Below are 17,395 nucleotides of genomic sequence, written 5' to 3'. Positions count from 1 at the left end.
GGAAACAGGGTGCTGCCTGAAGAGCTATATGCAGTGAGCTCTCCTTCATTATAAGACTTCAGGCAAAGACTCAGTGAATGAACAATTGTTTGCTATCGTGTCAAGCAAATTTTTTTCAGGGATGGATTATACTAACTAGCCAATTATGTATTCCATATACCTCTGATATTCTGTGATTCTGTGATATCATTTATTATTCATTTTTACTATCTTTCTCTTAAAAACTGTGCAATAGAGTTCCACAGTTTCATTTCACAGTGACCATTTACGACTTGGTGAACTCAGGCTACACCTTATGGCTTCAGCAGGAAAGATGTTTAAGGATGGCTCATTGAATGTCTCTCTTAAACTTCAGACCTGTACACTTGATGATCTCAGAGAAGGTGTTGAAAAAGCTACATCACGGTTTGTTAATGCTATATTTTGGATGAAATACTATTTGAGATTGAAAAATGTACTTCACTTGCTAACCTTGCCTATTGAACTTAAGATTTTCAGTAATTAAAGTCTCATTTGAGACTGACTTATTTGACTAAGCATTCCATAGTCATGCTTTTCATGGCAGATATGAAATAATAGTCATGATTTATGGAATTTTAAAATATATACTGACATTATGTATCATTTTCTTTCAAAAGTAATTTTAATGATAAAATAAATTGAAGCAATGGAAGTAGAAATAAAGATAATATTGTTTGAGGAAAGGAGATGCTTTGGTAAATTAGGGACCAGATTAAATATTGAAACAGTCATTTCAATGGTCTAGGGAGCTCGAAACTTTTTACCAATGCAGATTGATATTTTGTCCACTCTTTATGTTTTCAGAGAATTTCTGTGTCATTCTGTTAAGTGATTTGATGGGATCACATAGCCATATGAATCAGAAACAGGAATTGAACCCAGGCTTTTTTTGTTTCAAGCTAGATGCTTCTTTTGATAAACCGTTTCTCTGAATTATTTCCAGTGAACACAATCCATCTTCCATGAAACTGTAGAGATTGAATGTACTTCCCTTGCCTTATTGTTTATAAGGAACGCAGATGGGAATTTCATGTCATTGGAACATCTTTCATTAATCCACAGTAATAATGCAAATTTCAAGGAAATCTAAAAGACTTTTATTTTTATTTTATTTTATTTTAATAACTTTTATTTTTATAACTTTTAAAAATATTTTATTATTTTATTTTAATAACATTCTTAAGATTTCCCCCAATTCATAACTACGAAGCACCTATTTTTGTTTATTTGTGTAAAAAAGGTTAATACTGTTTAATTTTGAAATTCAGTTTAAATTTGAATTATTTTAGACTCAACCAGTCATTTAGAAGCAGCTTTTAACCTTTCCCTACTTCTTTCCAGAGGTGGAGAATTATTGCTGCATACAATATTAGACATTTTTGACATGCTAATTCTTTGTCATTTCATTCTTTATTTTAAAAAATGACTCTCTTTTGAAGGGGAACAGGAAAAGATACAATGAGAAATATAAAAAATGTAAAAACAAAAGATAAATAAAAGTTTTTAAAGTAAGTTCAATTAGTTATATTGGTGTTTGCTATTATTTATAATAAATTATTTTTAAAGAAGAAAAGCAAGTTTTAGCATCATCTTTTTAGTGTGCAAGTGGTATATCATTTGCATTTGCTATCAGTCCTACCTAATATACTCTTATCTTATTGGTGACACATTCTTTTTTGATCTAATAAAAATGTGTAGTGCTTTCCACTAGTCCAGTTTTCCATATTAAATGTTCAGTAAACTCTGAATTGATTGGTCCTTTGGGTTGTAAAAGGAATATGACAAGATCATACCCTTAAAGAAAGTTTTATTCCTTGAAATAAGATAAAGGATATGGTAGTCTTATGAAAGTTAATGGGCCCAGATTGATATATTCTTTAAAATGACTGAATTTCTCATCAGAATCTGGTTTGCCAACTCACTGTATTGCAATGAAAATATTTTATAATTTTTTAGTAGTATGGAGTACACTATAGTGAATGACAAGTCATATGCTGGCAAATTAATTAGTTTTCAGTTCACACTGACACAAACCAAATTTTAACAGGTTGAGTGAAAGGTAAAATACATTAATCATTTAGAATTATGTTAAAATATTGAATCTTATTATTTTTCAGAATGATTGATAAGAAGAATAGTCAAGATAAAAGTTCAATGATTGATATAAATTACAAGCAAGACAAACATGGAAGTCAAATAGATGCTGTTCTTGACAAGTTGTATATCTGTGCCAGTGTGGAGTTTCTAATGACAGTTGCAGATTTTTTTATCAAAGCGATTCCCCAAAGGTCAACAGTTGGAACTGAAAAAAACTCACAGATCTTGCTAAGGCAAACTACTTCAGCAAAAATCAAACTAGAGAAAGGTTGGTAGAACATTTTTTCTGTCACAAAAAGAAGCAAAAGGAAATCATGGGATTTCCAATTAGATTTTTAAAATGTGATCATGTCATTAAAAAATATTTACTACTTAGAAACTCCTTAATGGAGCTGTATATTAGAAAGAACACGAGTGAAATTTAAGAAGACCTGCATTCTAGCTTAGTCTTGGCAAGTCTTAAACCTCAGTTATGCCTCAGTTTCCTCTGAAAAATAAGAGGATCAGACTAGGCTATTTCCAAAGTTCTTCTTGTTTCAGATATCTATATCTTATGTTTTGGGAATTTTGTTATATCTCAAGAAAATAAAAATCTTAATGTTTTATTAAACTTTTAAAGTAACCCACCACGTAATTGATTTCTTCAGGTAATCTCTATTTTTCCAGACCTATGCTATTCTTTAAATAGCCACAAAAATATTAAAAATTAGAAAACTGACATATAGTTTATGTGTTTTTATTGCAAATTTTGTATTAGTAAACTTATATAAGTTCACTGAAAAGTAAAATTAAACATGTACCATCTAATATAATCAACCAATGATTTTCTTTGTGTCCCTTGCTCTTTGATCCCTAAATGTTTGAACATAGCAATAAATATATAAAGAATTTGAAAGGAACATTTTTCAGTGTTCTTAATATTTCTGTGAATGATTGATAACTATACAGTACTCTATCTACATAACATTATTTTGACATTGTCAACATTTTTGTGTCTGAGGCATTGCTTCTTCTGATTTTTTTTCCTCTCAGAAAGTTCTGGAAGGCCAAATATGACTTTAAAAGCAAAAATAACAGATCCAGAAGTGGTATTTGTTGCCAGCTTGGCAAAGGCTGATGCTCCTGCTCTGACAGCATCATTTAAGTGTAACCTTTATTTATTGTCTTCAAACCTTGAGCAGAAGATGGCAGCATCTGTGAAAGACCTTAAAGTGCTGGCTTGTCCTTTTCTCAGAGAAAAAAGAGGAAAAAATGTCACTACGGTAAGAGTCACTTCTGATCCTAATTTTCAGGTTAAAGAATTGCAAAAATGACAAAATTATCATATGTAGTAATTGTTGTGTTGAAAGGAATTGAGTTTTAGCATGAATTGGTATTTTTTTCAACAGTATAAACTTGTGGAGGAAGAAGAAAATTTAACTAACACTTGGCATAATTTCTAATGTCATAATCTACTAAAAGTTTATTTTAAATCATAAGAAAAACAAAACTTTTACTAGTTGTCATAATTACTATTCCAGTTACTTGGCATGTTTAATATATAGCTCTTTGAAAGAAGAACGACAAAATTGTGATTTTGAAACTTTAATAATAATTTTTTGAAAGATATATAGAATGATTTGCAAAAATAAATCTAGCTCTTCTCTTAAACTGGACTATTAATTTATAAACTATGATATTTTAGTAGCAATAGACTAAAAAGAATAATTTTGTTTCATTTAGATATCAAATGATTTTTTTTTTACTGTTGAATTGATAGGCTAAGTAAACATTTCTTAGATGAAGGTTATGCTTTTTCCCTAAACTGCTTACATTATAAACTTTTGAACTTTTCCTGTGGCATATTGTTATCAGGTTTAATTAATATCTTTAGTACATTATTGTTGAGTTTGAAAAATGTTTAAAAAAAGAAGTTAAACATATTCCAGTGAGAGCTTTCTGCTAAATTGCCATTTTTGAATTATTATGCCATTCTGTTATGTATAGCTCTTTATGAACCTATGGTCCATACTATCTATGGGGTTTGGGTTTTTTGGGGTTTTTTTTTGGCAAAGATACTCGAGTGATTTGCCATTTCCTTTTCTAGTGGATTAGGAAACAGAGAATAAATAATTTATTCAGGATCACATTGCTAGTACGTGTCTGAAACAGATTTGAAATCTGGTGTTCTTGATTCCAGGGCTAGCACTCTATCCTCTGAGGCATCTAACAGTCTCTAATATTTTTGATTAGCCTATAAAATTTTCATTTAGCTGCTCTAATAAATTTCTGAAGATATTAAAATTATACTATCAAGAAAATGTGTGTTTGGGAGGCTGGGGTGGGAGGGTTGCTTGACACATACTTCTGTATTTTATTAAGGATTTTGTGTAAATTAATATAATAGATTAATTTTAAATTTATACTGACATAAATTTTAAAAGCCTACATATATTCATAGATAAGAAAAACTTTGTCTGAAAGGATTTTAGTTAATATGAAATAATTGCTTTTTTCATTTAATAAGGTACCTGGTAAGATCATAGTGAGATCATACTAGTCCTTATATTGCTGTAAATACTAAAATATAAATTCCATTTCTTTTGCTTTAGGTTTTACAGCCTTGCTCTTTACTTATGGAAAAACATGAGCATGTTTCAAGAGGACAAAATATAGATGTTCTAGTTGAAGAATTTGTAATTAAGGTTGGTATCAGCGAGTAATCACCCAAACAAGATTATATATTCCTAAAGGTCAGAGATCACATTTTTTTTGTTTTTTTATTTGATACAAAACCTAGCACATAGATAACTTGTAAGTATTCATTCAGCTGAATTAAATTATTATTTAGAATTATAAATATTCAGTGCTTTAATATTTAATATTTAAAGAATACAATGCAAATTTTTCAGAAAATCAGTGTTTTTCTGGGTTTTTTGTGTGTGTGTGTATAACAGTAATTATGGCTGTAGAGAGTATTGATCTTTAGTGAGAATGAGACAATTCCTATTGAAAAGAAGTTTCTGGCATTTTTCTAAATGAGCTAATAAATGATTGAGTCCCATCATCCACAAACATGATAAGGAAGGGATTCTCAGCTCACCAAGGACAGGAATTTTTGGCTTATTTATTCTTGTACCTTCTCCAGGGTCTTGTAAAGCAAAGTAGAATATAAGTATTTTAAGAGGTTCAGAGAACTTTAATATATGTCCAAAATGAGGGAAGTCATATCAGGAAATAAGGGAAAACTTCATAGAGGAGTCTACATCTGAACCTGACCTATAATTTTAAAAAAATATTTCATTTCCCCCCATTAAATGTAAAAATAATTTTTAACATTTTTTTTAGTTTTGGTCAACTTGGCCTGGGATATTGAATAGAGAGAATGTGAGAGGTAGCACACTAATCAGAGGAAGAGAATCATAGAGGGAAGGCAAAAAAAAGGAGAAAGAAATAAAGAAAAATGGACCCAAAACATACATATGAAAGAAACGTGTATTTAGATTTTAGCGAGTAGGCCAGTTTGCCTCATTTATCAAAGAGGAGTGAACACAACAAATTTACAAATGATATTGTAAAGGACTTTGGATACCAGTTTATTTTTTCTGTGGACAAGAAGGAGACATTAAAGAATTTTGAGAAAGGGAATAATAACATGATCAATGTTCCTGAAATAGAGCTCTAATCTGGTAGTATTATGCAGGAGGGCTAGAGAATCTGAGAGAAGAAACAAGTTGGGTAGATACTAGGAATGATTCCTTGATGGTAAGGCAGTGAAAGAGGTATTGTGGAGAAGTTGGCTGGAATAGGATGGGAAGGATTGTTATTTGAGCTGAGCCCTAAAAGTTAGGTAGAATTTATTTAGGTATAAGAAAATGAGGAACAATGAGACCAAAGGTGTAGAAATGGTAAGGTTCAGGTCCTGTTTGGAATATAAGAAGACCCACTAACTTTAGTAGAGGGAAAGGGTTATGTAAGGGAATTATTTGAGATAAAGCTACAAAGCTTTAAATATTAAACTAAGCAGTATTGACACATGTAGGAGAATGAACAAGATTTTAATCGGAGACAGGGAATATTACTTGATCAGAGTGCCGTTTGAAAAGGATAAATCTGTTGGTAGTGTTTAAAATTACTTTAAGATATGGTAAGATTTTGCATAGTATAGGCATGAGTCAGTGAGAACTGGAATAGGGATGGAAAAGAAAGGATAACTGAATAACATGCCCATGGAAGAATGAACAGGATTTGTTTTAGTTTGGAAGCTCTTGGCTCATTTAAAAATTAAATTAAATTAATTATTTAATTAAGTAAATAATTTAATTAATTAATTAAAAATTAAAATTAAAAATTAAAAATAAAAAAACCCTTTAAAAATCCCTTAAAAAGCCATGGTTATAAAATAACCAGTGAACATTCATATGTATTTGTTGACTTCACATACCTCTGGCAAATAAAAATAATGACTGTAATTATTGATATCTGTATCTTTAAAAGTGGCAAAAGGCTTTTTTTTATAATACCTCACTAAGCATCACAACAGCCCTGTGAGATAGTACTAGAAGTCAGTGACTGATAGTCACCTGGCTATTATCAACTACCTTTTTTGTGCTAGGTGTTAGTGAAACAAATGTAAATGTGGGAGTCCCTGCTTTCAATTAACTTCATTATGTTAGGAGGCTACAACATATTTAGAAATAATATTTAAAATAAAATATTTAGAAATAAGTAAACACTGGGTCTATGCAAAATAAATATGCAGGAGGTGCAATAACAAAACAACTAGGGTAATCGAATTGTCCCTATATTATAGCTGAGGAAATGAAAATTCAGAGAGGTTAAGTGACTTGCCCAGAGCTGGGACTAGAAGCTGAAGAATTTTTGATACTTACCTTATGTGTTTAGGGTGAATCCATTGCAAATATAGTGAGTTGAGAAGTTGCATAAAGCTAGGGAAATAATGAAATATAACTTTGTTTCTTAATTTTATATAAACTTTGAGGATTTAGTTTTTCACTAAGAAATTCTTTTTCTTTATTTCTTGATTATGCCTATTGTCATTTCGGGCAGCTTTTAATTTATTTCTTTTGTTTCTCTTTCTTTAAGGTTTCACCAATAATTCTCAATACTGTGATGACAATCATGGCTGCTATGTCACGAAAGAAAAAAGATGATGATTCAAAAAGTACATCAGGCAGTACTGAAAACCTCTGGGCTATCAAGTCTATTGATGATTGTAGTGCTTGGTTTCTTGGCGTTGACATGGCAACAGAAGTAACTGAAACATTCAAAGATCTTGAACAACCTTCAATAAAGGAGAATTTTGTTATGGATGTAAAATCTGTTCAAGTTACCTTTGAATGTGGTTTGGGGCATCGAACTATACCTTTATTATTGATTGAGTCCACATTTTCAGGGAATTTTAAAAACTGGTCTTCTTTGATGGCTGCTACTGCTGACATGACACTTGAGGTATTGCCCACATCTTTACCTTCTAGTACAAAATTATTGCAGTAGTAAACTCAAATTTCTAATGTTGTAGTAATTAATATTTCTTTAGAATTTCTTTGTAGTTATAGTGATAAATATATAATAAGTTATATTGATTAGTGCAACTTATAGTGATATTTTTTCATTATTTCATTTTTTAAAACAAGTTATTTTCAGAAAAAATCCAGTAAACTCTCTAGTATTAAAACAAAATAGAAGAAAATGAGGTCAGGGTACTATTTTGGGGTACATTTAAACAATTATGTGAGTAATTACATGACTGTTAATATGCACTATTAACCAGCTGACTTATTTCCTCCTTGTTGCAGAAGCATCAAGTAGTTGAGAATGAAACAGTTTTCCTATTTGAAATTAAATTCTATTTTTTTTCAGGTTCACTATTATAATGAAATACATGCTGTTTGGGAACCTTTGATTGAGAGAGTAGAAGGGAACAGACAGTGGAATTTAAAGCTTGAAGTAAGTAATCAAGATGGTATTTTTTTGTACCAATCTTTATAAAAAGTCTGAATGTATTCATTAGTATATTCTACTGTATTATCTACATTTAGTTATTGCTTAAAAACACTTAAAGAAAACTTAAAGACAAATACCAGATCATCCTTTTTTATTACTGTGGTTGTAGCTTCTAATACAATATTAACTAATTTTCATAATACGCATTTGTGAAACAGGTTTTCAAAAGTTGTGTGTTGCAAATAACTTTTAGAAGCCAAACTTAACCCCTCTATGGTTTATTTTCCTCTTCATTAAGGGGAGTTGAATACTATATCTGCCTCACTTTGGTATTGAATAGCTCTCAATAATTGTGAAGTACTTTATGAGCTTTTAAAGTTTTTTGATGATAAACTACTGGAAATTAATGATGTGTGAAAATTCATTGTTTCATTAATTTGTAGTTAAAACTAGTAAAAATATAGGAAAAGTAGAAACATACTCCATCTTAGCACATTCTTAAAGAATTATTTTGGACCTGTAAAAAGGAATTCTTTAATTTCTTTAATTTAATGGGGAACCTGGAGGTTGTCTTACCATAAAGATGTGTAGGGATTAACCAGCCCACAGTGACAGGGAGTAGGAACCAGGGAAGCCCCCTGCTGAGACAGCGGGGGTTGCAGGCTGTCAATCATTAAGAGTTAAGACTGGCAGTTGGTCGGTGAGTTGATGACAGTTAGGAGAGCAAGCTGCTGGCAGTTGGTTGGTCAGTTGTGGAAAGTTAAGGCTGGCAGTTGCAGAGAAATTGGCTGCAGGGAGTGAGTTGGTCGTTGGGGGTTGGTTGCTGGTAGATTGGGTTGGCATTTGTATAAAGGCGGGCCTGAGCTTACCAAGAGGGTTTTTCACTTTATCCTTTAGAAGTCTTTTTGCCTCTGGGATCTCTAGAGCAGGAAGTCTGTCTCTGAGGCAAGGATCTGCTGTCGGTTGGCTCCTGACAGTTGGACTGCAATAGAAAACTGATTGAAGTGAGTGAGTGGTAGCTGTCTATTACTTTAGGGAGTAAGGGAGTTAGTGAATAATTTATAGATAGAGTAGAATATGCCTGGTCTGGCCAGAGAGAAGAACCTGTCCTTGAAGACAGAGTAGGGTTTTTAGAAATTGTAGTTAGTATTAGGAACTTAGGTATAGTCTTAATTGTATGCTAAAGAAGGCAAATTTGTGTTGTCAACTCAAAAATAAAATATTTGTAGAATATTCTTGTCAAGTGAAAAGTATAGTAAAGTATGTTGAGGATTCATTGAATATATGAGACTGGTAATTGGTTTAATTTTTTTCTTATAGTTGAAGAATAACCCAGTCCAGGATAAAAGTTTGATGCCTGGAGATGATTTTATTTTTCTTCCTGAGCCACAAACAGCAATTCACATTTCTTCAAGAGATACAATGAACATAACGATATCCAAATGCTTCCTCACAGTTTTCAACAACTTAACAAAGGTATACCTGCTATTTGTTTAAAATGTAAATTAGTCAAAAAGTGTGTGGATATAAAAAGATTATCATAAATTTCTCAGAGAAATTTGTTTTTGTTGTTGGATAGCTGGTAGTGTAAGAGACTGTCCTATATTGTTCAAATTTGTACTAATATTGCTTTTATTTAATTTCAGGCTTTTTCAGAGGGAACTGCATCTACTTTTGATTATTCTTTAAAAGATAGGGCTCCCTTCACAGTGAAGAATGCATTAGGTATTCCTATTAAGGTGCAGCCTAATTCTAATCTCCGAGTAATGGGCTCAACTGTAAAAGATGATATTTATGATGTTGATGTTGATCAGATTTTGGAACTGGAATATTCTACTTCAGAACCCTTGCATCGAGGGAAACTGTCTGTGTTGAGCCGTCAAGAAAGTTCTCTCTTTACTCTCACTTTTGGTATGTTATATTTATTTGATTGTATAATTGTCTTTTATTGTAATTGCCATAGCTGGGGAATAGCTAAAATGTAAAAATAATTAGAACTCTTTTTGGTATTACTTGTTCTAGGCTTTAAGATCCCTTGAAATTGAAACTAATTCTTTAGTTTATTCCAACCTCCCAACTTTGTTTTTCTTGAAGTTTAAAAAGTTTAATATTAGATCTCAGAAGTCTAAGTCTATAATTTTTGTCTGTTCAATTTAGTTCTAGCCAATGTTAGCACAGCTTGCTGGCATCTCTTCAAAATGGTAAAAACAGTACTGAAATAAAATAACATCAACAAAAATGAGGGAAAGAAAAACCAGAATTTCTTTCTACTTTACTGTGACATGGAATGTGATTCTTTTGTTGTTGTTGTTGTTTTAAGAGCTGGGTTCAAATCATGCCTCAGACAACAAATAACTTGTGATTCTGAGCAAGTCTGAGGCTCTGAACTCTGCACTTCAGTTTCCTTATTTGTTAAAATGGGGATAAAAACGTGCTAATTTCATAGAATTGTTAGGATCAAATGTGATATGGTATGAAAAATGTTTTGAAAATACTAAAACACTGTATATGTGAGCTACTATTAAATTCAGTATTTATATTAAATAGTGAAAATGCTCTTCCCTATTTTCTTTTATAAAATCAAGTGCTGTGTCTAACATTTTGAGGACTGTGACATAACGAATAAGGTGTAGTACCATTAAAAAGCTTAAATTGACTTCAGTTTAATTAGTTGCTTGGACCTAGAAACATGCTTTATAAAGTAGGTTTCCATAGAAATTTACTTTTTGAGATTTAATTTTGCTCCTTTACTGAAATTATGAAGAATTTTATTTGCTTAAATTTTTATTGCCATTTAATTTATGTGAATGTCATTATGTATATTAGTGCCTCATGGATACACAGAAGTAGCAAATATCCCCATTATGCGACCTGGCCGACGGTTATATAATGTGCGAAATCCTTGTGTTAATTATTCTGACTCGACTTTGGTGCAGATTGATGCAACAGAAGGGAATAAAGTGATTACCCTTCGTTCTTCTTTGCAGGTGAGATTTTAAAGTGATTTTTCCTTATTTCAGTTTGCTAGTGTGTTTCTTTTTTAACTGCCATTTAAAAATTCAGTATATGCTAATAACTGTATACAATATGTCCTCTAGTAGAATGTAAATTTTTTGAGATTAAGGATTGTTTCATATTTTTTTTTATTTGTATCCCCAGCACTTAGCATAGTGCTGGGCCTATTATAGGCACTTAATAAATATTTGTTGATTGATTGATTGGTCTGCATGCCCCTTTTAACTTGACATTGATTTCTCTTAATTAAGTATTAGTAAAACTTTATTAGACCAACACTAGTTTTATTTTATAAGCAGGCATTTTGAAACAATTTTTATTCCTAATCAGCTTGCTTTTCTATTGCTCTTATTTAAAATACCTGTTAGCATATCTTAATTTTAAAGTGCATTTTGAGGTCTTTTATGTTTTAGAATTTAATGATTTTTTACTAAATGTTAAAGAATAAAAAATTGAGTATTATTTTAATGGAGGTTGATTTACAAGCAGTAGTATAGCTTTTATTTTGTTTGTATTGAGTTTTTATTGTATTTCTCAAGAAACTAGAATATCGGAAAGAAACCATTCAAAAAGTTTTGCATAGTTATTTTGGACATCTTTTCTTTTGTTTTGAAGTGCTTCTGTGTTAATAAGATAGTGGCTTCTAATTTCTTACTGTTGAGGTGGCAAAAAAATTTTTTTAAGTTTCCTCATCTATTTTCCAATACTATCCATGATATTAATTTTAAATTATCATAAGTATTTCCTTCTGAAAATGTATAAAATAATACAGTCTGAAGTGGCATCTTATAATACAACTCACTATAAAAAGGTACTTGGTTATGTTACTTTATATTGCAGGTACCTGAGTAATAGTCCTTTCCCTTGTTCCTTTCCTCATTCTCTGCATTTCATCATCCTCCCCTAACCTTTAATAATCCATGTCTTTCAAAGCTCTTTCTTTGGTCCTCTTTTTTTTCCACCTTTTTCTTAGTAGTTCTTAGTTATCTACATTCTTAGGGCTTTGTAATATATATCCAGTTCTGTGATCTCCCTTGAGCTCAGGTCCTACTTCTACTTTCCAGGCATGCCTCCCATTCCTGGAATGCTTTCTCTCTTCTGCTCTATCTACTGACATCTCTGGCTACCTTTAAATTCCAATTAAAATTCTGTCTTTTATTGGAAGTCTTCCCCAGCACCTCTTAATTCTAGTGCCTTTTCTCTTTTAATTATTACCTGTATATCCCATGTAAAGAGCTTGCTTGCTTGTTGTCTTCTCCATTAGATTGCAAGTTTTTTGACTGATCTACAACTGCCTATATGTCCTCATGTCTAGCCCTTCAAGTTCAGCATATCCCAAATCCTCCTTTTTATACTGGTTCATTTTCCCATCTATTTTGTTTCTTTTGGTAATACTGGCCCAGGCAATGCTCAGTGACTTGCTTCTCTTTTACTACCCTCATTTCCATGCAATCACTTGATAAATCCTGTTAATTTTGTTTTTGCACTCACATTCAATCCCTTTCTCTCCACTCCCATTGCAACCACTCTAGTTATGACTCTCATTGACTCTTTCCTGATGGTTTTAGTAATTTCCTAAGCAATAGAAAGGTAGGAGGAACCTTTAAAGATATCATGAATAAAGACTTACTTTTCCTAAATATTTTAAAAAATATTAATGACTACTTAAAATGGTTATATACTTGAAAGGTAATATAGACCAATCTCAGGCATTGGTTACAGAGATGTTTTGGGTAATCTAATAATTTTCACTTCCTTTAAATATATTAATATTTTTATTCAATCAATTTTCAGTGGAAGTTTTTGGAAACAGCAGTAATTTTATTTTGTATGTGATCATATGATTTTGGAGGGTGACATTTCATTTAATAATATGTCTTTCTGTTCCATAGATCAAGAACCATTTCTCTATTCCATTTACCATCTATAAATTTGTCAAGGCTGCTAAGTTATTGGAACCCATTGGAATAGCGAAACCTGAAGAAGAATTCCATGTTCCATTAAATTCATATAGGTAGAATATTTCTTAATATATAGAAATCTAAAGTTCATGTTTTCAGTTTATTTCTTCTGACTAGGAATATAGTTGTAAAACTTAATAGTGAGAATTAACGAGCTTTTAAATAAAGTTCATTCTTACTTGGAGAAATGAATTATTGGTATGTACTTTCTTGTCATTGTAAATTGTCCTTCCCAGATTAAAAAAAAATTATTTGGCACCGAAGTTATTTTCTAGATCTCTTTTAAGACTTGTTTTCATTTATTGAATATGTATTTGCATCTTATTTAAATAGATGTTTTAGAACACAGTTTTTGTTTCTGTTGGTTTTAGAGATGTTTTTTCCTTATTTGCTTTTCCATAGATGTCAATTGTTTATTCAGCCAGCTGGAATCTTGAAGGGTCAATTTAAAGAGTCAACAACCTATATTTCTTGGAAAGAGGAACTTCATAGAAGCAATGAAGTCAGGTGCATCCTGCAGTGCCCATCAACTGAAAGGAACTTCCTACCCCTGATAGTAAACACAGTTGCTATTCCTGATGAATTAAGTTATATTTCTACTCATGGTGAAGATTGGGATCCAGCATACATTATTCATCTTTATCCATCTCTAATTTTGAGGAATCTTCTTCCATATTCTTTAAGATATTTACTTGAGGTATGTTTCTTCTATATTGGTTGGCTAGTATTTTTGCATGGAGATGGTCAGTTTTAAATAGTAGTAGTAGTAACTAAGGCCTGACATTACCATAAATTAATAACATAAAATAAGTATCTTTTGATCCGTACCTCCCATCTATAGACATACAATAATATAAATTAATATAACCAAGTGTGTTTGTATATTTATTAAAGACTTTTGGAGTTGCTGTTACAGATGCCAATTTGTTATACTTACTAATTTTAGTTGACACACCTCTGGTTCCATACTTCTTCAGTTATTCATAGCTCTCTTTCCTTGATATTTTTCTTAGTTGAATGGAAGGTATAAAGCAATATCTAGAATGATCTCTTTATATCATTTGTGTATATGTATATATACATGTGTGCATAGGCAGCTAGGTGGTTCAGTGGATAAAACAATAGACCTGGACTTAGGAAGACCTGAGTTCAAATTCAGCCTTAGATCCTTACTAACTGGGTGACATTGAGCAAGTCACTTAACCTCTTTTTGATTCAGTTTCTTCAACTGTAAAATGGGGATAATAATAACACTCATCTTTCAGAGTTGTTATGAGGATCAAATGAGATAATCTTTGTAACTTAACCCAGTGCCTAGGACATAGTAAGCACCATATAAATGCTAGCTATTCTTATTATTTCTATTGTTGTTGTTTTATGTATATATGAATGTTTACATTTACAAAAACATATACAAGTTACTATACCATGGCTTTATGTATTTTATTGCATTTTAAGTTTTAAAGCATTGTCTTATTTGTTATCTCATTTTGTCCTTGATATAGTTATAGCAAAGCTTGTAGTTGACTATTATAATTTCTCTTTGACAGAAAAGGAAACTTAGGTACTGATTAATGAAATCACTTGCCTTGAACACACACCTACTACAGTTAGTTGTAGATGAGGTTTACAATTTAGCCATTCTTATTCTCAACACTTCATTCTTTCTGTCTGTTTATTAGTCTTGTTTTATTAATCCTATATCAAAAGAGCAATGTGTCAATAATCCTTGGTATGTTGCTATGTTTTTTAGCTAAAAATGTTTTCTTTTTAGGGAGCTGCAGATACTCATGAGCTCTCAGAAGGTAGTACTGCTGATGTTCTTTATTCAAGAATAAATGGAGAAATAATGGAATTAGTCCTGATGAAATACCAGGGCAAAAATTGGAATGGACATTTTCGCATACAAGATGCCCTCCCCGAATTCTTTCTTGTTTGCTTCACATCTGACTCCACAGAAGTGATGACAGTAGACCTAACAATACATGTTAGGAGAATAGGCTGCCGCATGATATTATCTGTCTTCAGTCCCTACTGGCTCATTAATAAAACTTCTCGTGTCCTTCAGTATCGTGCAGAGGATACACATGTGAAGCATCCAGCTGACTATAGGGACATTATTTTATTCTCTTTCAAAAAGAAGAACATTTTTAGTAAAAATAAGGTATGTTTTCACTTCATGTTATGGATTGTAATAGTTACATCCTCAGTTGTAACACGGAGACTTAGAGAGTCACTTAGCCTCCCAATTATATGCTTGCTTACCTGTTGACTCTGTGCCTCAGAGTGAATTAGTGCCAGAATGTATCTCTGAGACATATTAGTGGGTGTCAGAACCACCAGGTTGTGAGCTTCTTTTTTCAATATCTCACAGAATTTCCTGTATTGAAATTCATCAGAGATACAAGACTTTTAATCCCTTGGAAAGATAGGTGATGGTGAATAGGTGCAATAGGCAGGTTAAATTTTATCACAGTACATGGAATAGTTTTCATTTTGAAATGGAATTTAGTATTACCATGATATGTGAACAAAGCTTGGTCCAGAGATGAACTTCTAGTTGAGGGACTTGAAAACAGGTAGTTGCCACCTAGCAAGAAAGTTAGGGGTCAAGGCAGTTAGGACCACATACTAATAAATTAATAGTTAATATATGACAATATTATTTAGTAAAAGACAAATAATAGGCAGAGATATCCAATGACACATATAGACTCACACAATTTTAAAATTAGAAGGGTCTTTAAAAATCATATTGCCCAAGAAAAATCTCCTTTGTGTTATACCTGATAACTATTCCTCCTTCCAGTTTGAAGGGCTCTAATGTCAGGGAAATCACTTCCTCTGAGGCAGCTCATTTCAGTTTTGGATGATTCTAGTTAAGATTTTTTTTTCCCTTATATCAAATTTGTATAGCCATTGTTAGTTTAGTGAATGAAAAAATATTCCTTAAGCAGTTTGTGTTCTAGGCAGTGAGCTAAGCACTGTACTTTATAAACATAAAAAAGAAAGCTAGTACCTGCCCTCAAAAGGCTTATATCCTATTAGAGAAAGGTAACACTTAGGGGAGCAGTGGTCTGTGAAAGATATTTTGTTTTAGTCACAGGAATGGTGACTAATTTCATTATTATTCCTAGAGCAAGAACTGAAAAAAAGGAGGGAATGTTTATGAGAGAAGTGAGGAAGTAGAATATGTATTCATAGTGTATGGCTGGAAGATGACTGCAGTGTAGTGAGGTGGGTCTGGGAGTCTTCAATAGGTGGTAAATTCTCAATGATTGAAGTCTCTTCACTTTTCCAAATGAGGGTCTATCTTATAGTTGAAAAGAGCTTTCATACCATCTGTAAGTCTCTTAATTTGATCCATGTAAAAGATGATCTCAAACCCATAGTTAGCTAGTTTTTCAGGTTCTCAAGCACTTATAACTAAATAAAATGTTCTAGATCTGAACTTTCCAGGGCTGAATATAGCTTAATTGTCACCTCTCTAATCTGTCCTTCTTTTATAATATAATCTAAGATTTCATTAGGTTTTTTTTTGGCTGACATATCATAATGTTTACTCATATCAAGCTTTTGGTCTAGTAAAACCCTGTTTTTTTTTTTTTTTCAAATTTCTGTCTAGCTATATCATTTTCTTAAACCTTCCCTTCCCTCTTAGAATCAATACTATGTATTGATTCCAAAGCAAAAGAATGGTAAGGGCTGGGTAATGGGGGTTAAGTGACTCACCCAGGGTCACATAGCTAGGAAGTGTCTGAGGCCAGATTTGAAACTAGGACCTCCTGTCTCTGGCCTGACTCTCAATCCACTGAGCCCCCTAGCTGTCCCCTAGCTATATCATTTCATAATATATTAGTGAGCTTGATTTTTGAGCCAAATGTAAGACTACAGTTATCCTTATTAAATTTAATCTTATTGGATCCTGATTCTTTTATTGAATGCATGGAACTATGTCTTTTAGGTTTGTGCCATCTGTAAATTTGATAAGCATGCATTCTATCCTTTTATACAAAAAGGTATTTGAAACGTTAAATAGAGAGCCAATTATAGATCCTTCTGTATACCTTTTTCAATTTCTTTCCAGTTAAATATTAGACTATTGATAAATATTCTGTGGATTTAGCCAGTCAGTTTTAAATCCATGTAACTACATGTACTACAGTCTACATATTTCTGTCTTGTTCACAAGAACACCCCCCAGCTTGGCATGCACAGGTTTAAAGTTGGGTCCTGATGATACGATTACTACTCCTGCAGGTTACAAGGGTAGTCTGATGATCTACATTTTTTTTTCTGCTTTATAGCTCTCTCTTTTTTTTAACTCGGTGAATCTTTCATCTCTCTCTTCTATC

General features: G+C 32.0%; 1 protein-coding gene across 4 annotated transcripts in view; it reads left to right on the top strand.

The window, feature by feature from the left end:
• Positions 1–17,395, top strand: part of VPS13C (vacuolar protein sorting 13 homolog C) — a 213,826-nt gene that overhangs the window by 150,578 nt on the left and 45,853 nt on the right. For all 4 annotated transcript variants that reach the window (XM_056807955.1, XM_056807953.1, XM_056807969.1 and 1 more), the window contains 12 exons: positions 236–405; positions 2,139–2,386; positions 3,151–3,380; positions 4,710–4,802; positions 7,204–7,569; positions 7,981–8,067; positions 9,385–9,540; positions 9,711–9,975; positions 10,891–11,051; positions 12,972–13,093; positions 13,443–13,737; positions 14,815–15,204. In XM_056807955.1, coding sequence (XP_056663933.1) covers positions 236–405; positions 2,139–2,386; positions 3,151–3,380; positions 4,710–4,802; positions 7,204–7,569; positions 7,981–8,067; positions 9,385–9,540; positions 9,711–9,975; positions 10,891–11,051; positions 12,972–13,093; positions 13,443–13,737; positions 14,815–15,204 — 2,583 coding nt within the window. The remainder of the gene's footprint in view (positions 1–235; positions 406–2,138; positions 2,387–3,150; positions 3,381–4,709; positions 4,803–7,203; positions 7,570–7,980; positions 8,068–9,384; positions 9,541–9,710; positions 9,976–10,890; positions 11,052–12,971; positions 13,094–13,442; positions 13,738–14,814; positions 15,205–17,395) is intronic.

The sequence above is a fragment of the Monodelphis domestica genome, chromosome 1 (assembly GCF_027887165.1).
Source record: "Monodelphis domestica isolate mMonDom1 chromosome 1, mMonDom1.pri, whole genome shotgun sequence".
Classification (NCBI taxonomy): domain Eukaryota; kingdom Metazoa; phylum Chordata; class Mammalia; order Didelphimorphia; family Didelphidae; genus Monodelphis; species Monodelphis domestica.
Note: the sequence above shows the minus strand (reverse complement) of the source record. Positions and strands in the feature narration are given on the sequence as shown.